The sequence below is a fragment of the Cuculus canorus genome, chromosome 14 (genome assembly GCF_017976375.1).
Source record: "Cuculus canorus isolate bCucCan1 chromosome 14, bCucCan1.pri, whole genome shotgun sequence".
Taxonomy (NCBI): Eukaryota; Metazoa; Chordata; class Aves; order Cuculiformes; family Cuculidae; genus Cuculus; species Cuculus canorus.
The window spans coordinates 19,172,345-19,195,145 of record NC_071414.1 but is presented as its reverse complement, the minus strand read 5'-3'; the positions used below and the strand labels follow the sequence as shown (position 1 = coordinate 19,195,145).

Genomic DNA, 22,801 nt, shown 5'->3' with positions numbered 1-22,801 from the left:
CCGGGGTCGGCAGCCCCCACCGCACCGCCCTCTCCGCCCCCCGGAGCCGGGATGCGCATCCCCCGGAGCCCGAGAGAGACCCCTGAAATACTCTCCAGACAAGGAGGGAAAATGCTTCCTTGGGAAAGCTCCTGGCGGGCCGCGAGGGAAAGGCAGGTGAGGGGGGGAAGGCACGGGGCGTGGTGCGGGGCGGAGGGGCAGGAGATGGCCGCATCCCCGATCGAGCCTGGAATAAACCCGGGAAATATTCTGCCTGCAAAAAGGGTAAAACGTTTCCTCGGAAAGGACCGGGGCGGCTGCGGGGGAAAGGCAGGTGCGGAGGGGGACGGCGCCGGGGATGCTGCTGGCGGGGGGGAGGAGAGCACGGGGGATGCTGCGGGAGGGGGGCCGGGGCCGGCAGCATCTCCCGCCCCCCCGCCGCCCCCTCCGCCCCCGCGGGGGCCGGGCCGAGGCGGAGCCGCCGCACGGTGCCCGCGGTGCGCGCAGAAGCCGCGCAACGACCGCGCGATGCGCGACTACGATGCGGCCACCGCCTTCCTGGGCGAGTGGGGCCGCTTCCAGCGCCTCGTCTTCTTCCTGCTCAGCGCCAGCATCATCCCCAACGGCTTCAACGGGATGTCGGCCGTGTTCCTGGCCGGCACCCCCGAGCACCGGTGCGCGCTGCCCCGCGGCGCCAACCTGAGCGGCGAGTGGCGGGCGGCCAGCATCCCGCTGGAGCCGCGGGGCGGGCGGGCGGCCCCGAGCCGCTGCCGCCGCTACCGCCCGGCCGCGATCGCCAACCTGTCGGCGCTGGGGCTGCGGCCGGGCGACGTGGAGCTGGGGGCGCTGGAGCAGGAGCCGTGCCTGGACGGCTGGGAGTACAGCCGCGAGGTCTATCGCTCCACCATCGTCACCGAGGTGCGCGGAGCCCCGGGGCAGCGGCGACCGGCGGGACCGGTGCCGTGGGAACGGCCGGGGGGGGGGAGGGGGGCGGGATGCTATAGCGCTAGGCGGGTGTCCGTGGGGTTTAACCGCCTCGGAAGGAGCCGCTCGTCCTTATCATCCCCGCCGGAACTTCGCCTCCAGCCTCGGCAGCGCGGGGCGCGGAGCCCCCGGGCTCCAGGGGGGTCGCTCAGCCCCGGGCGGTGAATAGAGACCGGCACCCAGCGGGGCCGGGGCCGTGGGGAGGGGTCTGGGTGGAGGGGATGCTCCGGGGACGGGGAGGGCTCCGTGGGGTTCCGCTGCCTCGGGAGCAGCCGCGCGTCCCCGTTATCCCGGCTGAAACCTCACCTCCAGCCGCGGAGCCGCGGGGAGGTCGCTCTGCCCCGGAGGGATGAACGGGAACCGGCACCCAGCGGGACCGGTGCCGGTGGGACGGGTCTGGGTGGAGGGGATGCTCCGGGGACCGGGAGGGCTCCGTGGGGCCGCTCATCCTTGTCATCCCGGCTGAAGCTTCGAGGGGCGCGGAGCCCCCGCGCTGTTCCGCGGGGCTTTCGGGGGTCGCTTTGTCCTGGGACAGCGAATAGGGACCGGTGCCGGGGGGTGTGCGGGTGCCGGTGATGCTCTGGGGACAGGGCGGGAGCCGTGGGGTTGAACTGCCTCGGGAGGAGCTGCTCGTCCTTATTATCTTGTCTGTGTTTTCCATTGAAACTTCAGCTTGTTTGGTTTGGAGGGTTTTATTTTGGTGGAGGGGGAGGCAAAGGCTGAAAATAGAAGCCGGATTATTTCCTTCTGCCAGCACGCTCACCGTCCCACCAAACTTTCCATCTGAAGGAATCACTTGTTCCCAGTGTCGCTTTGGATTGGACAAAGACACTCTGCGGTAGACACACAAACAGCCTTGCTGGGTCCGGAGCAGCGGCACGGTGGGTCTTTGCTGTGGGCAGTGCCCTACGCCGGTGCTGCCACCTGTGCCGGTGGCTTTGGCGGCTCTGGCTCTGGGTTGGGTGAGCCGGTGCAGGGCAGGTGCCGTGGGAGCTGCCTGCGGCCCATGCCGAGCTGCCTTGCTGCGGCGGCTCCTGCGGGGACCTGGCCCCCACGCTGCAGCCGCGCTGTCCGCTTGTTTTTTAAGGCTGTACAATGGCATCGTTTGTACAGGGTGTCTTGTGGGAACAGTGACGGCGGCGGGTTGTGTAAGCACTTGTTTGGGTTTTCCGGTCATGCCGCGGTGCAGTGGCAGGAACGCGCCTTCTGCCCATACTGGTGTGGGGCGCAGAGCTGGGGCAGACAAGGAAAACACCAGTGCCCTCGAGCTGCGGGGTTGCTGCTGCTCTTTTTATTGTGTGTGAGGAATAAAGGAGTAATGGGTTCATCTTCATGCAAGCGGGTGTTTGGCAGCTGGTGGGCACCGCAGTCGTTCAGCGAGCGGCGTGCCCCAGGTGGCGCAGGGATGCCCCGCTCCCGCGCCAGTGGCTCACACGCGGGTGGGGTGACCCAGCGGGGAGTGGGTGTCTGGCCCTCAGCTCGAGTCTCTGTGACTCAGCAGCAACACCCACCACCAAAAACACTGCCCGGGAGCACAGCCGGGAAAGGTCCTGACGGTGAGGGACGCGGCTGTGGGTCCTGTCCCGGGGGCACAGTAAGGCTGTGCGCCCCAGGAACATCGGGGCACGGTCAGGGTCTGTGCCAGCCCCGTCTCACCTGCCCGAAGCGAAGCCATCATCACGCGTGATGCCCGTGTGTGCGTGTCTCTTGCCGTCTGTGCTGTCTGTCGTGCTCAGTCACTGCGGACCCCTCACAACACGGGCGGGGGGTGCTCGGGAAGCTCACCCCGCTCCTGGCTGTGGGTGAAGCGTGTGGCATTCGGACATACCCGGCTGTAACCCGTGGGCTGGCACGGCTGCGTGGCAGACGCCTGGTAGCCACTGCTGGCACAGGCAGTGCCGCAGGAGGGAGAGACCGGATTAGCCCTGTGAAGTCGTAATCTGTGGTTTGGAGTTAGCAGTTGCTCTGAGGGAGGCAGTAATTGATGCAAAAAGAGGAGAAATGCTGTTCCTTCTTAATGAGCAGCAAAACACCTGTGTTGGGAGATGCCAAACAGGAGCCTTCTGTGCCCAATCTGGATGGGACACAGAGTGGGGTTTGCCGTGGGGCCTGGGGCACGCCAGAGGGGCAACAGCACGTTGTGAGATGGAAACCAAGAACCAGGTTCCCATCTGTAAGCCAGATGGAGAAGAAGGATACTTGTTTTGAAATTGTCATGGACATTTGGAAAAAATACAGGATTTGGTTTTGAAAGAAGGAAAACAAGCTCTGATGAAACTCTGAGAAAAAGCAGTTCAGTTAAACTGAAATGATTGGGTTTGTACCCAACATTTTTCTCTGTATTAGGAAAGACAAGTCAGGGCACGCCATCAGTGAAAGAACATCTTTCGTTCAAGAACTCAAGTGAGGTGCAAAACTTGATGGTACAGGATTAACCGCTGGAGGTTTTATTTGATTGGTGCAGTTGCATCAAATCCTGTTACAATTGCTGCGTGAAGGGAACAGGCTGGGAGATGCCAGCTCAGCACTGGTGTTACTCAGCCGGCAGGGATGCACTAAACCCTGGGAACAGAGGAGCCCAGGCTCAGTCGTCTGCTTGGTTTTAAAATGGAGGTGATGATGGAAAAGCCAATGTGTCCCCAGCACAGGTGAAAAGGGTGATCATCAGGCCAAGGTGCTAAGAAGGAACCTGTGAGTGCGATGATGAGCAAGCAGAAAGGTGGGGTTAGTGTGGGGTTAGGTGTGAACCTACAACTGAGATGAAGAGGCTGTAGGTTTTCCTGTTGTTTCACAGTGCTCAGCTCTCAGTGGGCTCCCGGAGTGCAGGAACCCCTCAGCCTGCAGAGCAGCTTCCCATCTGCTGCATCTCCTTCAGTTGTCTCAACATAGACTCGCTGTTATCCACCTAAGCAAGTGGCTGCTGCACCAGATTGGTGCCACGTGCGCTTGCACAAGAGGGCTTGACTGGTCTGGCCGGTCCTGACCCTAAAGCAGGGCTGCTTCCCTCTCATCTCCCTTCTCACTTTCTGCCCTTTGTGCTTTGCAATGAATTTGAAGGCTAACACAGGTATTTTTGTTACATGGGGCGGTTTTCTGCCTGGAACTTAACCTCCCTCTGCTTTAATTCCAGAGACCTGGCCATAATTAGAGATTCAAGCTCAAGCACCGGTTTCGCTCTCTGGGTTGGGCCAATAGCAGTTGATTCCCTTCGGCCAGGGTGCCTTCCAGCACCTTTCCCCGGCTCCCCAGGGACACGCTCGCCGGGCTGCTCCGTGCCACCAAGGCGCAGCACGTGCCCCGGCACCGCTGCAGGACGCTCGGAGGAGCAGAGCCAGCGCCGAGGCTTTGCTGCCCCTCGCCTGTGCCACCCTGCTCGGCCGCCCCGTCCCAGCCCTGGTGCGGCGTCTCCAGAGTCAGGAGCTTTTGGGACTGGTAGAGGTGAGAAGCTGGATATGAATTGCTGTGATCTGAAGGCATCTGAAGGATTTTTCTCTTCCCTTAGGGCTTTTTCCAGCAGTGCCGAGCAGCCCTATTGAGTCCTGGTATCCTGCCCTGCCCTTGGGCATGGAGGTGTCTGTGCTCATCACTTGTGCGCTTGTCGCTGGACTTGGAGCCCGGGGTGCGGCACGGGGCAATCTGTGAATATTTGTTACTATCTTTTGAGCTGTTTGTCTTGAGATATACTCTTGGAAGCGAGGTCAGATTTTCCCTGGCTTATAGCTTTGGCCATTTACACGAGGCTCCACCAGGGTTTTCTTCTCTGACGCGATACTCAGGATGGTTAGTTACCGATTTCTGATTGAGCGCAGTCAGCAGGGTCACTTTGGGCAGTCAGGGCACCTTCTCCAGCAGTGTAGTTCTCCAGAAAGCTTCTCCATCCACAGCATTCCTGCCGGCAGTGCCTGGCAGAATTGGCTCTACCAGTAGCCGGGAGCTCATGGGAAAGGGCTGGAGGGATTTGATGGTAATAAAGTGATTTAACAGTGTTCTTCTCAAGCAGCCCTTACTCCTAGTGTTCAGAGCACTGGCTTGGAAGGTTACATGAACTTTGCTCTCCAGTATGCTTAGGCAGGGGCAGTACAGATTTACTTATTTCCTGGTTAATGAGTAATTCGTCCAGTACGGACAGTTTGGAAGGTGTAGCTGTGGGTAGTGCGGCTCTGGCCAGGCTGCTGCGCCCGGGGTGTGCTCGGTGCTGCCTGTCCCGATGCTGCCTGTGAGGAAAAGGTCGAAGAAGTTAAATTTCATTTCTTGCCAAGTACAGCTTGCGAGGAGTCAGCATACAGTCAGTACCCTAGAGCCCTAAAGATTCAAGCTCTAAGAAAATCGTGCCATGTCGATACATGCTTGATCCCTGCGCAGTGCTGGGGTGGGAGCCTCTGTCAGAGCGAGTGCCTTCGGGGAGGGAGGCTGGCGCTTCCGTAGAAGACACAGTGTACCTATAGAGCAGGACTGTACGGATCATCGCCAGGTCCCGCGTGCTGTGTGTGGTGTTGGCTCTAATATAGACAGTGTGGCTTTTTCACTCAACAGCCTCAGCTATACTTGGAGTCGGATGGATTTGATGTGTTTATGTGTTTTCTGATCAAATACAGCGAGTTCCTGTACACAGCGACTCCTCTCTGGCCAGCCGGCTGCCACGAGCTGTTTACTTCATCCTACAAATCTTAAAGACTCGACGCTGTAGAGTGAATTTTGCTGGCTGTGCAGTATGCCATGGGGAAAGGTGGAGTGAACAGCTGGGGAGGAGGCATTTGGCACCAAGGAAACACGGGCAGCAACTCAATTTCACGAGCAAGTTATTCTTTAGCTGGGTTTATTTTGCAGCCAAAGTGCCTTTGGCACAGTGGAAGCATTTTAAAACCACCGACCCTTAACCTGGAGCGACTGAAGTCTGAAAGTCCAGGAGCAGGCGCTGTGCTGGCAGCCCCGGAGCTGGGCACTCAGCCCCAGATGGTTAATGATGGTCTGTATCGGCTATGAATTCCGCCACATCCGGGCTCACCAGCTTTCCCAGAGCAGGGAAAGGGAGGAGGATGTGGCAAAATGTCTCTAAAGTGGGATCAGGTGAGCCTGGCTGGTGTGGAGCCACCACGGCTCCCAGGGCTTGCAGAAGCTGTCCCTCCACCACCTTTCCTTCTGCTCTGCTTGCTCTGTGGAAAGAAATGCTTGCTTTCAATGCTGTGTTTCTTGAAACTGAATTTTGCTTCGTTTTGAATACGGAGGTTGATTTCCACTACGTTTCTTTACAGAAATCTCAGTTTTCTTAGGCTCAGGGATCCACTTCACAGGTCAATTTTCACCGTGAGCATCCCTGAACATATCCATCCCCCCGACCCGCACGACAGTATTGCTCCCGGCAGGTTGCACGCCCCAGCCAGCCCGCTGCTCCCCACCTCTCCCTTCCCAGCAGGGACGAGAAGGTATTGTATGGAAAAAGCTGCATTAGGTTTCTTTTTGTTATTAATCAGATTAAAATATTTAGACTTAGGTGATCTTAGGGAGAAATGTTTTCCTGTGAGGTGGGGCGGCCCTGGCCCAGGTTGCCCAGAGCTGCCCCGGCCCTGGAGAGGTTCAAGGCCAGGCTGGATGGGCTTTGAGCCCCTGATCCATGTGAAAGACTCCACACGTGTTTCTCAGGAAGAGGCACGGGCTGTGTTTTTATACTCATCTCTTTTTGTCCCGTAACTGGTGTTACTTTGCAAGATGAGCAGAGGTACTTGGCTCCCGCCGCTGGCAGCACGGTCTCATTCTGCCTGAAAATAGGCATTGATTGCATCGCTTTCCTAAATTATAGTCCCGAGCAAACCCCACCGAACCACAGCACTTCCCCCTGTGCTTTGGCGCTCGCAGCTGCTCGTTGCTCTGCAGCAGCAGTGAAGCCCATCCGCTGCCCATCGGCTGTTTGGTTTGGTTTTGGCAGGACTCGCAGTGCTGTCAGATGGCATCTGGGCCTTTTTGTAATGCAAGAGTTGCTTCTTTTTGTTGCCCGCGGCTGAGCTGAGGAGCCTGGGCAGCCCAGAGGGGAGGTTTCTGCTCCACCACCCCTGCCTTTGCCTGGGCTTGGCCACTACTGGCACAGGGTGAGCGCTGGTCCCGGCGATGTCCCTGTTCTGATAGCAGGGCTAATTATTAAAATTATGTTATACTTTGATCTGTGATCTAATTAGCTTACCTCTGTGGTAGAATTATCTGATCTGAGACTGATGCGTTTGAAGTTTATCCGTAAGCGCCCCTGGCAGGCGTGCCTTGACCGGGGGATTAGTCACCGGAATGGGAAAAGCCGTGGCAGAGACATGCTCAGCTGTAACTTCATGAACTGAGAGTCACGATGCTGTTTTTATTTTCCTTAAATCTTGTCTGGGGTTACGAGCGGCTTTAGGTGGAAGTTTCCACGCTGGCTTGTGTCCTAAGGCTCCAGCACCAGTCACAAGGCTGAGCGATGTGCAGTGAGTCAGCCCCGCAGGTTGTGGGGATGGAAAGGAATTTGGAAACATGCCAGCGTGGGAGAAGGGGTTTTATTCTGTGCATCTTCTTGCATGTGTTTTGTCGAACCCAGAAGCTGCGGAAATGCAGCAGGTTTTGTGCTGGCAGAGGTCGGGTAAACTGGAAACTGTCCCTAATCAGGGATAGGACAGTCCTTCACCCTCCTCCATCGCTCTGCTTGCCTGGTGGGGAGCACCTCGGGCCATGGCGAGCCAGGTCCTGGGGGTCTGGTGGGTGTGTGATGGGGAGCTTGCTCTGGAAAGAGCGTCGGGGCAGCCCTTTGGCCGCACGCACCACCTGCCCATCGGACTTGGCATCGCTGGCTGCTCACCCGCTCCAGAGGTGGTGGGGTACCATCACACGGCTGGTGTTTTGGGGAGCTCTGGGCTGATGCCTTGCCTGGCGAGGTGACTGTTTTCCTTTGGTTTTTTTTGCCTTAAGCAGAGTGTCTTGGCAGCGACCTTTGCTGTGGACACAGTGCTGGTGCCAGGGATGGGCGGAAGCGCGGGTGTGGGGAAACTAAATTAAATTACGTGGAAATGTGTGTGCCTGCAGCCAGTAACCCCTGCGCCTGGATGAGGCTTGAGGCGGTGTCACAGCTGCGCTTGAGCACAGTCTCTTCTCTTGCAGTGGAATCTGGTGTGCGAGGATGACTGGAAAGCCCCGTTGACCACCTCCCTCTTCTTTGTGGGGGTCCTCATCGGCTCCTTCATCTCGGGGCAGCTCTCGGACAGGTAACGCCGTGGCTCCCGCTCCACCCCGGGGCAGAGCAGGGCAGCTCTAGTGCCGTGGCTCCTGTGTTTGGTCTTAAGAGATGTAAGGGAGTTAAATGTCTGGGTCTCTGAGTTTTGATCAAAATGAGGTAACTGGCCTAGCTTCTTCAAAAATCCCAACCTTGGTCTACCCCAGATGTGGATGATTGCATCTTGGGTGCTCCAGGAGACCGAGAGCTGAGCTCTGTGAGGAGCCCGTGTGGCTGCTTTGCAGATTGATGTGGTTTTCACTTCACAACCTCTTTTATTATTTTTATCCAGTCGTTTTAGTATTTTGGAAAATTTGCTAGCACAATATGAAAAAGATTAAACAGTGAAAACAAAACCATTGGCCTTAATAAGTGGAGTGAATGTCATGCTTTAAAATGGTATCTGACACGAACACAGTTAAATCAAAGTTTAATTCAGAATAAGCATCAGAGTTTACCATGACATAACCAGCAATTCTTTTTGCACCAACCTAATGTGTTCCTCCTGCAAGGCTTTGCTTCCCTCTTTATACAGCCCTGAGCCTTTCTTTCCCTTATCATTGCAGTGGGGTCTCCAGTACTGCTTGGGTTAATGAGGGAGTCGTAAGAGCCACAGCGCTCCTCGGGGGCTTTGGCAATGGGGTTTCAAACCTTGATGTGTCTGGATCCCAACCATTACATTCCATCTGATTGACATTTAATTTCCTGACTCTTGCCCCCATGCAGTCGGTATTGCTGTTTGAAAGGGAGATGAGATAATCGCTAAATCCCACTGGTGCCCACTGGGAGCATCTGAGGCAGCGAGGGTGCCCGGGCGCGGCCGCTCAGCCTGCCCGGCAGTCCAGTCGTCTTCTCGCGTGAGCTGCTCCGGGATTGTTTTGGCAGTGGTTTCTCAGCGGAGGGGATGTTCTAAGGCTGTACCTGCGGGATCTCCCCTGTGCCACCACAGGCAGCCGGCGATGTGGCCCGTGCCGAGGGCAGCGTGCCCTGGACCCACACGGGCGAGGAACCCACATGGAACAGTGCTCTTACCCTTCCTTAAGGAAACGCTACGTACTTCTAATGCAGACGGGTGGGTGAGAGAAAGGGTGAGATATGTATGGCAACACTAAGAGGCTGAAACCAGTTGATAAAGCTATTTAACAGATTGACAGTGTAGTGGTGCGATGTACAGATGCCAACTGCCTAAACACCATCATTTCCTAACTTTCAGCTGCAGGGTTTGCACTCTTCAGGTGTCTCTCTTGTGTACTGTTAGGGCTTCTTTAGCCCCTGTCTAGCTGCTCCCTGAAGTTTCTGCTCTTAATTTTTATTCTTGGTTTATTTCCTGTGTCTTCAGAATTTTTTTTTTGTGCTTATGAAAATGATAAACAAAATTCTTTAAACTGAATGAAACTTCGGGCTGTGCTAAGCTGCATCTCTTGAGGTTGGATATTTGTTCTCCCTTGTGCTCTCTTACATATCCCTGCTCCATAAATAAACCCTATTTCAATAATAATCTCCTTTATCTTTTGCAAAAGGTTTGGCAGGAAGAATATCCTTTTTTTGACGATGGCCGTGCAGACTGGCTTCAGCTTCCTGCAGATCTTCTCTACCAGCTGGGAGATGTTCACAGTGCTCTTTCTCATAGTGGGGATGGGACAGATCTCTAACTACGTGGTGGCCTTCATACTGGGTATGAATATGTCTGCATTAGATTAAATGCTTACTTTATGTACTGTTAATTATTTTTTCTCTGAACCTGCATCATTTAATTGGACAGCGGTAAATCCTCACTGGTACAGTTCCTAATTTAGGCCAGTATGAGGTATTTGCTCTTGGATACTTCAAGCCTATACTTTCTATAGGTTTAGAGAGAAAGATGGAGCAGGGAAACTCTTCATGAACACCCTTTTCCCTCCTGTTTGGAGTAGTTGTTCAAGGCAGCGTTCAGGACTTATCGGCAGCAGGTCTGGGACAGAGGGGGCATTGGGGATCCCCCCTGCCCCTCCATCCCTCAGCGAGGGGGTCCGCGTGTACCTGGCTGCCGGGCTGCAAAGCCTTGGAGCAAACCAGCACTTCCAGGCGCTGTGAGCACGTCGGGGAGATTGAAGCGGAGGAGATGGAGGGGCGTCAGAGCCCCGTTAGCTAACAAGTCACCAGTCTCAGTGATGAGGTTAGCGATAAAGTCCCTAATTTTAGTGGCCAAAGTTTGTTTTGTTTTCTACAGGGAATGCAGGAAGAAAGATCCGATGGCCATAGGCTGGAGGGCAGCAGTCAGTGCCGGGGAGTGGGACTCCCTGCAGGGACCCCACAGACTCTCCCCCAGTCATGGGGTTTCAGGAAAGACGACTGCCTCGGGAATTACTGGGATGACTGATCCCGGCCTCAGGGGAGGGGGCTGAGATTTGCAAGAGCTGTCTTTAAAGTGTGCACGTACGCGTGTGTGTCAGCTTTTAGGCCAATACTGTCAACATTATACTTCGTAGATCGTTAACATGAGCTAGTTTACATTTAAATTATATCCAAATGGTCGGTGCTGTTCTTCCCTATCCCCGTGAGGCTTTAGCAGGGATAAAATAGAGCAGAAGAGCGTGATACGTAATGGGTGCTGTGGCGGGATCGGGCCCCGTGTCCCCAGGCGGCTGCGAGTCACTGCTGCCAGTGGCGGACGAGGATAAGTAGGTCAGGCTGTCAGCAGGGAGATCCCTTCCATTGCCACCACCGCTGCTCCCTCCGTGCTGGTGTGCGGAGCTGCCGGAGCGAAGGGCTGCCGTGGGAAGGCTGGCAGGGACGGCTGGGGCAGGAGCTGAGAATCCTCTTGGAAGGACGAGGGGTTTGTGTAGCACGAGTCCCTCCAATGGGGGTGTGCGATCTGCTCAGTGATCTGATGTGGCTGCCTGAGCACAGGTCTCTCCTGTTCACTCCAGCTTTCACCCTCCTGTGCTGCCCCTCCGTGCAGAGCTCAGTCCCTGTTCCCGTGTCCTCCGCCCGCCGGGCTCTTCCTGCCCTTGGCGCTATCGCTGCCACCTCCCTGAGGACACTTCCCCCTTATGCTGTGGGTGAACTTCCGCAGAGAGTGTATTTTATTTCAACCACATGAACCGTTGTGTTCAGATTCTGGTTCTGTAAAACACTACCTAGATTGGTGAAGGCATTTGGTATCATCCCAGAATTGTTCTTCCTTGGCTGGGAGAATGAGGGAGGAGAGGCAGGAAAGAAGATAATTGTGGCTGAAAGATGTCATCTCTCATTGGCTTTGAATTGCCAGAAATTATAATGTAACATTTAGTAGCTTTAACCCAATGTTTCGAGTATCAAACCTCTCCCAGCAGAGCGCCTCTAAAGGAGAGCTGTCAGTAGAGGCCAAAGGGAGGTAAATGTAATTTATCCCTGCATACATGTATTATTTTAAGGAGTTCTTATTTTCAGCTTTCTTGATGTGACTTTATTCAGTTATTCCAAATTTCTAAATTGAAATTTATGTAGTTGTGGAATAGGAGGGTATTTTTTCCATTTTCTCTGCAATATTAAATGTTGGAGTTCTTACGATGCTTTATAACCAAAGTATACCCTCCAGACTGCCCGAGACCTTCCTGTTCACTCAGTGTCATTTGCTTTTTAATTGAGCCTAGATCAGACTGTGGGAGTTGCAGCCCTTGCAATGCTCCTGACGGAGAGGAGAGCTCTGTAGACCAGGACTGAGAGCTCAGTGAGGTGAGGTGGACCCGAGGCTGTCGTGGATTTTGTTAAGCCATAGCTAGGTATTTTACTGGAAAAGGAATTAGGTGCCCTTAAAGGCTTCCCACAGTCTCAGTTTTTATTACTAGGTGGCACTAGGCTGCACGTGACCCAGTGGTTGTAGGATTGACTACTGCCTGGTACTGGAGCACTAGTGTTATTAGAGGATGGCATCTTCCCTGGTTGTTTCCCACAGCCCGTGATGTGCTGGTCCAACTTTCCAGCTTTCTGTTCCAAAAACTAAGTGTGAAATTTGTTCCCACCTCACTGTAAATTCATGTCCTTCCATCTCGAAACACCCATCTCGTTCTGCCATCCGCAGACCTGCTGTCCTCCAGGAGTGCTCAGCAATGAACCGCACCTTAAATCCCAAGGGGGTGGAGGAAGGGAACAGGCTGTGTCCCAGCTGAGTGCGTTGGGAAGGCTCCTGACAGTCTGCTGGCCGTTCCCCATGCCTGCCCTTATCTGTCTGGGACAGTGAATTAATCAAAGCAAACAGAAGTCACTCCTTCACCTGGAGGTCCCTGATAATCGCTGCGGTGTTTCTGTGCGAGGTGGGTCTGTGCTGCGGTGACACCGCTATCGCTGATGCCAGCACTGCGGGGCGGCACAGCCGCCCAGGGCTTCCCGACCATCCCATGCAGTGAAGCTCCTCCAGTTCCTCGTAAAATGCTTTCAGTTCACCCAATAGTTGGGCTGGGGTTCAGGTACAGTCATGGTGCTCAGTATTTTGGACATGAGGCTAATGGAGATAAATTAAACCCTCTCTTCCCGGTCCTTTCTATGAGCAGAGGACACGATGAGCTGTTCAGTGCCGCTGGAATGCGTGGGGCTTGCAGCTGCAGGGAAGTACTGCCGTGCCAAGCAATGTTTGGGCTTTAAATGTACGTTCAGGGTACTGCCCATCGGCTGAGCTGCTTTAGCTGTCGGGGCGCACGTTCCCAGACTGACACTGAGGCTGAGAAATGTGACATAAACCCTTTCGCTCCAAGCTCAGCCTGTCTGCGAGGGTGCAGCAGCTGACCAGCAGGCTCGGTCCCATCCCCGCGGTGCTGCCAGCTCCGTGCCTTTGCCCTGGCATCCACCTCCGGGAGCCAGGCTGGATACTCCATCAGCCAGGGGTGGGATTCCTTCAGCTCTGTGTCCTTGGAGCAAACACAGGGGGGTCACGTTTCACTGTGTGTTTCCACGTGGTAGCCTTCGTTTTCTGTTCCCAACTCATGTAAACTCCCGGCTAATGTGAGCGAGGTGACTTCTTTAAAAGGACACTGTCAGCTTACTCTGCCAGCCTTTGGAATAGAGGAGAACTCACCGAACCATGGTGCTCTGAACCCTCTGCTCGGTCTGTGAGCAAATACTGATGGTAATAACGTAGAAACTGTGTAGGTGCTGCTGTTACAACTACATTTAGCATTGAAAATGGTTTTATATTAGACTTGTGGGCTGCTGGTGCACTGGAAGAGCCCAAACACTGCTGTTCTCATGGGTGCTACAACGGCAGCTCCAGGGGTGATGCACAACCAAAACCTGGAGGAACCTCCCACCAGATCAGTAGTACTGTGTGATGATCAGGTCTTGGACCCTTGCTCCTCGGCAGTGTCCCTTCAAAGTGTTATAAGAGAAACCACTCTTTTCTAAGACTGTTTAACTTGATTTTTTAATAAATGCAGTATTTAGTGATGCTTGAAAAGCAAGAGTTAAAATGCTAATCCAACCTCCCTTGTTTTAAACAGGAACAGAGATTCTTGGCAAATCAGTTCGTATTATATTCTCTACGTTAGGAGTTTGCGTATTTTTTGCAATTGGCTACATGTTGCTGCCCCTGTTTGCTTACTTCATCAGAGACTGGCGGATGCTGCTGCTGGCGCTCACTGTCCCGGGGCTGTTCTGCATCCCGCTCTGGTGGTGAGTGCCCTGCGCCGCGCTCCCCCCGGCTGCTCGCCCGCGCTGGGGGATGGGGGACGGCGGGGGTCGGGGGGGCTGTTTCTCCTCTCAGGCTGAGGCTGAATTGGTTCTATTTTCTTTTGTGGGTTTTTTTTCCCAGTTTTAAGTCAAATTACCTGCATGCGGAGCCCTGTCGATGCTGTCCCTGAGCTTGAAGCCACTTTTTCACCAGCTTTCCAGAGCACCTTAGGAATTATGTATTTGACTCCTAATTCTGGACATGTTTCACCACTTGTAGGTTTACCCGTGTAGCACCGCTGGGTGATTCGTTCAAACTTTTCTTCCTTCCTTCTCTCTTTAAGCCATTTTTTAGTGCGGATTTACCTGCTGATTGGTACTAACATCTCAGTGAAAGGCTGAGCCTGTTTGCTGGGCACGCAGCCGCTGGCAGTTCACTGCACTCGATGTCATTCAGCAGTTCACTGCGCTCGATGCCGTTCAGCAGAGGCATTAGCGGCACAGCTGGCCAGGCCAGCCCTCTCCCCCAGGCTCTGCTTTGGCTGCCAGAGCAGGACTTTGATTTGTGAGCTCCTCTGGCCCATATGACTCTGCCTGGCTAAGCCAAAGGTTGGCCCTTCCATCCCCTGCTCCTCTGAGCCATCTCACGCTCTCCCTGGGGGCTGTGTCTGTGTTTTCTTTCACTTTTCCATTTCACTTAACCCACCCTTGCTCTGATGCACAAGTGGAGGTGTAGGGTGAACCCTCGCTTGCCCTGGAGCACTGGAAAAGTGGTTTAGGAAAACTCTCTGCTCTTCTCAGCTGGACGGAAGTATTGGGTGAAAGCTTCTCAGATGTCTGCTACAGAACAGCCACTACAAGGCACATCAAATCTGTCCCCAAGGCATGGCTTTGGCGTTCTGATTTGAAATGTATTTGGTGGGAATTTCCATGCTTTTTAGGAGCATGCATTGTAAAGCATGCCAAAAATTTCCACAGATGGCGCTTCCAGTCTGGAGTTAAGGTGGTGGTGGATGGGGACCAAGGTGCACTGGCACAGCTCTGCCAGTGCAGGTTGGTATTAGTTGGTATGTCTGTCCTCGTAGCAGAGGTGCTCCAGCCCTTGGATCATCTCTGTGGCCTCCATTCCAACAGTTCCATCTCCTCCTTATGTTGGGGATTCCAGAACTGGACCCAGGACTCTCTCACGAGAGCTTCTATATCTCACACGCTTCTATGCTGACTGCCCTCTGCTGCAAGCGATCTGTGAGATTAGAGCACAGCTCATAAAAAAGCTACATGTGTTTTTAATAATTTTTTGCTTTTCTGATGATGTTGAGTCATTTCTTCTGAAACTTATTGCAGGATCATTCCTGAATCCCCTCGGTGGCTGATCTCTCAGGGAAGATATAAGGAGGCAGAAGCTATTATCCAAAAGGCTGCAAAAATAAATGGCATTCCAGCCCCTGCCGTGCTTTTTGACATTGCACAGGTATGTTTTGTACATCCTGGTACTTTACTTGGCCCACAGCTGGTGGGGAAATGCCAGTAGAGCAATGGTTTGCACCAGTGGCTTTTAGAGGCTGGCAGCAGCCGTGGGCGCGAGGTAAGTGCTGGGTTAGCAAGTTCAAAATGAGAAGCCAGAGGGGAGGTTTATTTGTTTGGGTTTGACAGTAAAGTTCTCTTCCTCAGCGGTGGTTGGTTTTAGTTTCTCAGAGAAGGGTGAGCCACATTGCTTCATCCTTTGAGCGCTGAGAAGACCTGAGGAAGCCGTGTTTGTCCCCGTTTCAGCTTGGCACAGTTAGCAATTTGCAGTTTAATAACAGCCCTTTGCTGGGGGGGCTGTGCAGGGGACACTGAAGCGGCACCCACGTGTGCCAGGGCCACGTGGAGCCCCAAGGGACTCCTCGGGGTGCACAGACCAGCCAAGGCACTCGCGCGCCACAAGGGCGCTTGAAAACCATGACGGTAGCAAAGGCAGTGAAGAACATTAAGCTCTTCAGGCCTGTTTTTTTTTTTTTTTCTTGTATTTCATATTTATTGGTTAAAAGGAGGAAGCCTGGGATCAGCGAGATGGCTGGTTCTTGTGCTTATCTCCCCCTCTAGTGGTTCTTCCCTCTCCTGAGCTCCTGCTGAAAAGGCACAGACATTTCTCATGGGCAAAGAAGCTGGAAACGCTTCCAGCCTTGAGTCAGCAATGACCTCGTGTCTGTATATCAGATCTTACTTTACTGCGTTATAGTGGCACCTGCGTTTATGCCTCCTGATGTCTCCTGGTAGAGCAGAAGGCAAAGCGCCGCGCGCTCCCTGGCATATCGCGCAGGAGAGGGATGCTGCGTGCTGCACCTCCGATGGGCAGGACTCACCTCTTGAACACGCTTACGGTTTGGCTCTGCTGCTGGAGATCTCTTTTCCAAGTGTATGTTCTAGCGTGTGTTCCAGCCATGGGAAGCTCATCCTACAGAAACCATGAAAAGGCGCTTTCCTTACTTCACAGCCAGAGTTCAGCTGTCTTTCATACTGGACATGATTTTTTCAGGCTCCAGCGCTTGAATTTGCTTTTCATCACTTCTGCCTATTTTTGAGACCAAATGGCCCTGTACTTCATGGGAATCTTGTGTGCCAAAGTGTCTGTCCACAAGAACCTGAGGATGATGTTTGCACGTTAAGACCTCCCTTGGAAGTATTTTTCAAACACTGTTACAAAGACGTGCCTCTGAAATGATCTTCCTGGGAAAGGACATCTCCGGGGTAGCCTCTCGGATACAGTCAGGGTGGTTTGCGCTTTGGGCTCGGAGGGACGCCTGGCCATGAGCACTGGCTTTGCCCCAGCGAGGGCTCTCCATGCAGTTGGAAGGGCACCCTAACGCCACCCAGAAGATTCCTGCTTCAGACCTCAAACTGGACCCTCTGTCTCCGATCCGGGGTGGTCGATGCTCCCATGATGTGCCCTGGCCACCAGGCTGAGCTCTGGCATCGGTCTCCCTCCCCAGCAGGGTGCCGGCAGGCAGGCAGCAAAGTTGGGTGATTTTCTGTATTTATTTCACATCATTTGTGGAAAGAAGAGAGCTGACTGCACAGGAAAATGCCTTTGGTAATGAGGTTACTTCTGGAAATACCGTGTTAAATCCTTAAGGAAATGTTAATGCACCTTTCTTGCCAGCTGATGCTCCTTTTCACATCCTCAGCACGGCGGCGCAGTTGTCCCAGTGCCACCTTTTTTTTAACACAAACCTGGAAGCTACCACGAGTACAGCTGGGTGCAGAGACGAGCTCTCAGGACCACCCTCCCTGGTGCAGAAGTGCCCCCCGGGCTCTGAGTATTGACCCCCGATAAAGCCGTAACTTCCCGAGTGCCCAAACTTGTGGATGTGCAGAGGTTGTTTTGCTCTTAGGTGTGTGGGAATTTTTTTGGTTTTGTTTTCCTTTTTCCTTCAGATGCAGGATTCGAAGCCTGAGCAGCAGCAGAAGGCTATCCTTCTGGACCTGTTTCGAACCCGAAACATTGCAACTATTACTATTATGTCATTACTTTTGTGGTAAGGAAATGTGTATTCCTACAGTACCCAGGCAACAAAGCAGTTTCTGGTTTGAGGGCACGTGCCACAGCTTTAGATAAGTCTCAGCCCACCTAATCCTTGGCTGGAGTGTGGCCCTCAAGGTTGTTACACCCACACTGCATCAGTGCACAAGAGTATGGAGACAGTGGCCTGGACTCAGATGTAACGTAGTGAGGAAACCATACGTAACAGCTTGAGTATTTTAAATTCTATTGCCTTTTTTTTTTATTTTAAGGAGCTCCTACCTCCGTAATCTCTTTTTGAAGAGAAATGTCCTTCTTGAAGCAAAGGGCAGCAACTCCGTAATGTAACAAGAAGCAGAGCCATGGCCAGCGTTTGTGTTCTGTTTGTGTACGGTGCCCATCCCAGTGAGATCCTGGTCCCTGTCTGGGCAGCCACGACGAACGAGGACCCAATAATGCCATGTAGCCAAACCAGGACCCTTTTCAGTACATCCCTCCCCCAGCAGGCCTGGCCGGCACGCTTGGCTTGCCAGAGTAGGGCACTCCTGAGATTTGGAACCCAAATATCCAGCTCTCGTGTGAAGATTAAATCAGATGTAACGGAACTGCTGAGGGTGGGAGACCCTGTCACTGGAGTTGGCTGCAAGTAGGAACATAGTTGGCGTGGGAAGCTTTCAAGAGTTATTTCGTTGTGCCGTTAATCAGTCATTGCAGCAAAAAGCCTTTGTGAACAACTTCCACAAAGCCTTTTACGTGGTGTAGGGTGTGCGGGAAGGACAGAGAAATCAGAGGTCTCTTCAAGCCGCTGTGGATACAATCGCTGAAAGGGATGACAGAATTAGAAAGATGGGGTTGCCACTGAGATTTTTAAGCCACGATGCCTGTGGCGACGCGTTATGACATCCTGTTTTTGTAACAACATCTGAGGCAATGCTGGAGGCGTTCAGAGACCGGTGTTTCAGGAATCATTTGCTTTTATTGCTTTTCTCAGGTTTTTCACGTCGGTTGGTTACTTTGGCCTCTCCCTCAGCACTCCGAACTGGCATGGAAATGCCTACATAAACTGCTTCCTCTCGGCTGTTATTGAAATTCCAGCTTACGTGATTGCCTGGCTTCTCCTCCGCTCCTTCCCTCGGCGTTACTCCTTATCCGGCATCTTGTTTTTAGGGGGAGGTGTTGTCCTCTTCATTCAGCTGGTTCCTGCAGGTACGAGATGCATCCCATGACTTTAGTATACAAAATGTTAGAAATATTTCACAGTACGATCTAATAGTTCTGTAAAATTACTGGGAACCGTCATCAAATTTAGAATTTGAGGTCGAGTTTATGCTGACCACTTGCAGCCATGATTTTTTTTTTTTACATCCATATTTCTGTGCCGAGTCATGCACAGCTCATTTATTATGTCAAATTACGGAGCTTTTTATAGCTCAGGGGAACCAGCATGGAAATCGAGAGCCAAAAGCATACTGGGGTATATCTGGGTGTGTGTCAAGGCTAAAAGAAACCTGCAAGTCTTCTTCCAGATTTCCCTCTGTGTAAATCTCCATAGGATTTTGTGGGAAAGGGGTGGATTTAAGCTTGTGCTTTGTTGCTGTGTAAGCCAGAATTTAGCACCATTTCAAGAATGCTGTTTTACTGGGAGACAACCAAAATCTGAGAAGTACAAAATAACCTCAGCATCTCCAGTATGCTCAGTGGGAAGCCTGGAGGCAAGTCATCTGGGGATGGGGCTACCAACCCAAACCCACAACCGCTAGGGAAAACCAGCAATATGATCTCTGGGATGTGGAAGAAACACAAATAATAAGCACAAGGTGTTGGTTATTCACCTTGATTTCTACTTTTTTCTCCTCCAGATTACAACATCCTGTCTATCGGCCTGGTGATGCTTGGAAAATTTGGCATCACAGCTGCCTTTTCCATGCTCTATGTCTACAACGTGGAGCTATACCCAACGCTAGTGCGGAACATGGCAGTCGGAGCTACGTCCATGGCATCCAGGCTGGGCAGCATCCTTGCCCCTTACTTTGTTTACCTGGGTAAGGCAGCTTGTGCTTCTTGCCTTTCAAAGGTGTTGGCTACCCCAGCTGAAATTGTACAATCTCCCCTTGTCTGCTACACAAACCTGGGGGATGGCATGAAACCGCAGCTGGTGACCAGCCAGGAGCGCGGGTTGTAATTTTCAGATCCAGAAAGTCCCTTTGTTTGCCAGCAGATACCGGGTGGGGCTCAGTTTCGGATTCACCTTTAGTAGCTATGAAGATTTCAGCTAATTATTCCAAATTAATTCTGTGTTATAGCGAAATCTGGAGTATAAACTTTATACTTTTCATTGATTATGGGCATAAAATCGTGTCCTGTGTTCTGTCAGGTGCCTACGACCGGTTCCTACCATACATCCTGATGGGAAGCCTGACTGTGCTGATCGGCATCCTGACCCTGTTTCTCCCGGAGAGCTACGGCAATCCCCTGCCCGAGAGCTTTGAGCAGATGCTGCAGGTGAAATGGTAAGGCGGCTGTTGCTGATCGCGTGAATCCAGGACCTCTTTCCACATAGTCCCTTTTCACAATCAGTGAACACACCTCATCCGATCCCCTGCAAACCATCAAAGCTCTCAAAGTGCCCCTTCGATTATTTGCTGTTGTTGATTATACAGACATTGACATTGTGCAGTTTCTCTAGAACCTCTGGAGCTGCTGTGCTTGAAAGCAGCACTCGCAAATCAAGGCTCACCTTTGCACCACCTTGAGACTGTCGCTTGGTGTCTCCCACTTTCCATCCCTTGACATCATTCATTCTCCTTAGCTCATCATTTAAGCTGTTCATTTAGTCGGAAGATTTACATTACAAAACACTTGGCTCTTTCAGTGTCAATTCATTAGGTACTACTCCAAATTAAACATGGGATTTCAGTATTCCAGCTTCTTTAATCTAGGAGGCTGAAGACATGTCGGGATGGCTTTTTTCCTTTTTTTTTTTTAGTTCAGCTCTAAGCAGGGATAGTTCTCTTGTCATTGCTATTTAGGGTACTCTGAGCAAACCTCTCCACTGTAGTCCGGGCATATGTGTTACAGTGCTGGTGCAGTGGAGAAGGTTGGTGCTCGTGAGCTACTGTCATGGGAGGAAAACCCTTGGGAGCCACGGAGGGAAATCAAAATTAGTCAGTGTGTCTTTGTAGCTGCCATGCAGCTGACCGACAATTTGTACTGGAGCAGAATTTGCCCTTGGAAGCAGCAATAGCTAAAAAAACCAAAAAAGCTGGCATTGCCTGTATCTAATTCCAAATGAGTATAAGGAGCTGTTGTTGTGCTTCCAGAATAAGAAGAATTCTCAGGCCAGGTTCCTTGAGAAGGGTGTGCTGCTCTTTAGCACAGTTAGGGACTTCTCCTAGGCCTGACCCCTGGCTTTTTGGCTTTGCAGTTGACAAACTCTAGCTAAAAATCCTAGAGGCAAACCAGATTCCCTCTGCGGGCTCCTTGCATGAACAGACTGAAGAAACGGAATTGCAGTCATTGATTTACATTCGAGCTCCGAGTGGTTTTTGCTGCACTTCTGCCATCCTGACAGGAACGCTTTACAGAGCATTGCGTTTATTCTCATGTTTATATTAGTAGCGTAACGTGGTTATTTCAGCTGTGCTGATTAGGAGGGGGAAGTGTCTGATGACACCCTGTCAAATGTTCTCTGGCTTCTCAGCCTTTTACTTGCTTCCAGTTTCAGAAATGGACATCAAAGCAGTGGTGCTAGGAATTCAAAGAAGAGCCCTACCATTCTGGTAACACCCTTATGAAGAAGGACGCACGCTCTCAGAGGGGCTGAAAGGACAAGACCTTCTCAAAATGCATTTTCTGCCAGAGGAAAACAAACCAACCCCAACAGTCAGTGCTACTGCACCGTAATTATTATCCCCCATGCACCTGTACCCAAATACATAGTTTACTGAACAGATGCTCTCCACTCCCATAGGACCCAGTCTGTAATTCAGTGTCCTGATACCTGGGATTTGGCAGAAGATACAGTCTCTGTTGAGAAATGGGGGCCTGCATGTGATTGATTTGAGGAAACGGCTAGAAATGAGCCTTAGGAATAATACAGCAATGACTGCACTCAGTCAGGATCTCAACAGAAGCTGCTGAAAGAAAAACCAAAAAGACAGCCAATGTAATGCTGGTGTTTTCTCATTGTGTGTTGCCTGGATGGAGGGGAGCTGAGTGTCCTTCTTTGCAAACCTCAGCACACGCCTCTAAAGGAAAGATCTCCTCTTTTCCAGCCTAGGGATTCTGTGATTCCTGTGAAATCTGTGGGATCAGAATTTAGTTGTAGCAAAGCAGACGTAGATTCCTTGTAAGAACGTGGTTTTTAAACAAGACATCAGAGTATCATTTGATGTCGCTTGCTCTTCCCGGGACCTGGGGTCCACTTCTTACCCACCTGTCCCTGTAAAGGCTGATGCTTTCTCACACGCCTGAGCCCACTGACATCCACAGGCTTCGTAAATGTTTCGTGTCTTTGGGGATGGGGGAATTCTTTAACGCTGAATAAGGACTATAGTTTGCTGACCTGATGGGCACTGCCCACTTTCAGAGGAAACATACGCTTTGGGAAGTCACTGACCCCCCCCAACTTTTTTTTAGCTTTCGGGTTTTTCATGGTATAATTCATGGGGTTTTACGTCTGTTGGTTATTTTTTTCTCAAAGCATTTGATTTCTCCTTTGAATACAAACCACGCTGCTCTGTACCTCCAGAGAAAGCTCCCTGCAGTGTCAAAAGCCTCTGCAAACCCTCTGTTCCATTTACAAATTTAAAGGGGGTTTGGTGCTTGCAAAAAGCTGATGCTCTGTACTGGAGGTGTTCACTTGCAGTGATTAAAACCACAAAAGGGCTCATTTGGGACCACAGTTTTTTTTTTTTTCCAAAACAAAGAATACCCACCAACAAAGGCAGTGTTTGTTTTTCAGATCCTACAGGTTACGTATGCAATTTTTAAAAGTTCAGCAAAGCCAAATTGGATGAAAACTGAAACGTAGAGCTTAGAATTGTGCTACTACTGTTTTACAAACACTGCATAGCTTGAAAAAAAACCATATAATTCCTTTTATTTTTCTATTTATTGGCTGTGCATGCGCTTCTCAGCCACATAAAGTCTATCAGACCTGGTAGACCGATTTTAATCCTCTCTAAATAACAATTAGCCGTGAGTCACCCTCTATAAGGGCCAACAAAAGCACGCTGCCTGCCCACGTTCACAGCGAGGTGTCTTGCGCTGGCCCTTGGCGCAGGAATGAGGCTCTGCCTCTAAGTTCAAGCACAAATATAAAGCTTCGTAACACGTAAATGCAATGAACTTGTGCAATTCTTTCATGCTCCTGTTTGGGATGTGGAAATAGCGTTTACTTTCATATGAATTTTCTGCAGTCATGCTTTTGCCATAAATGCAATGTGTGGCAACGCTGAACCTGTGACTTTTGATCTTCTCATCCC

The 22,801-nt window shown here is 51.9% G+C and overlaps 1 protein-coding gene across 3 annotated transcripts; it reads left to right on the top strand.

Annotated features, from left to right (window-relative positions):
- Positions 1-45: 45 nt before the first annotated feature.
- LOC104060851 (solute carrier family 22 member 4) lies at positions 46-21,937 on the top strand. 3 transcript variants are annotated; one of them, XM_054079644.1, is made up of 10 exons: positions 46-156; positions 8,080-8,183; positions 9,712-9,866; positions 13,645-13,816; positions 15,158-15,284; positions 17,231-17,331; positions 18,307-18,521; positions 19,175-19,357; positions 19,690-19,825; positions 21,034-21,937. In XM_054079644.1, exons 1-10 carry the CDS (start codon positions 52-54, stop codon positions 21,107-21,109), a joined length of 1,374 nt encoding a protein of 457 aa, XP_053935619.1. In that variant the 5' UTR covers positions 46-51; the 3' UTR covers positions 21,110-21,937. The 3 variants fall into 3 exon arrangements, with proteins under 3 accessions (XP_053935619.1, XP_053935618.1, XP_053935617.1); XM_054079643.1 differs by lacking the exons at positions 46-156; positions 21,034-21,937 and adding exons at positions 458-897; positions 20,740-21,018; XM_054079642.1 differs by lacking the exon at positions 46-156 and adding an exon at positions 460-897.
- The last annotated feature ends 864 nt before the right edge of the window (positions 21,938-22,801 follow it).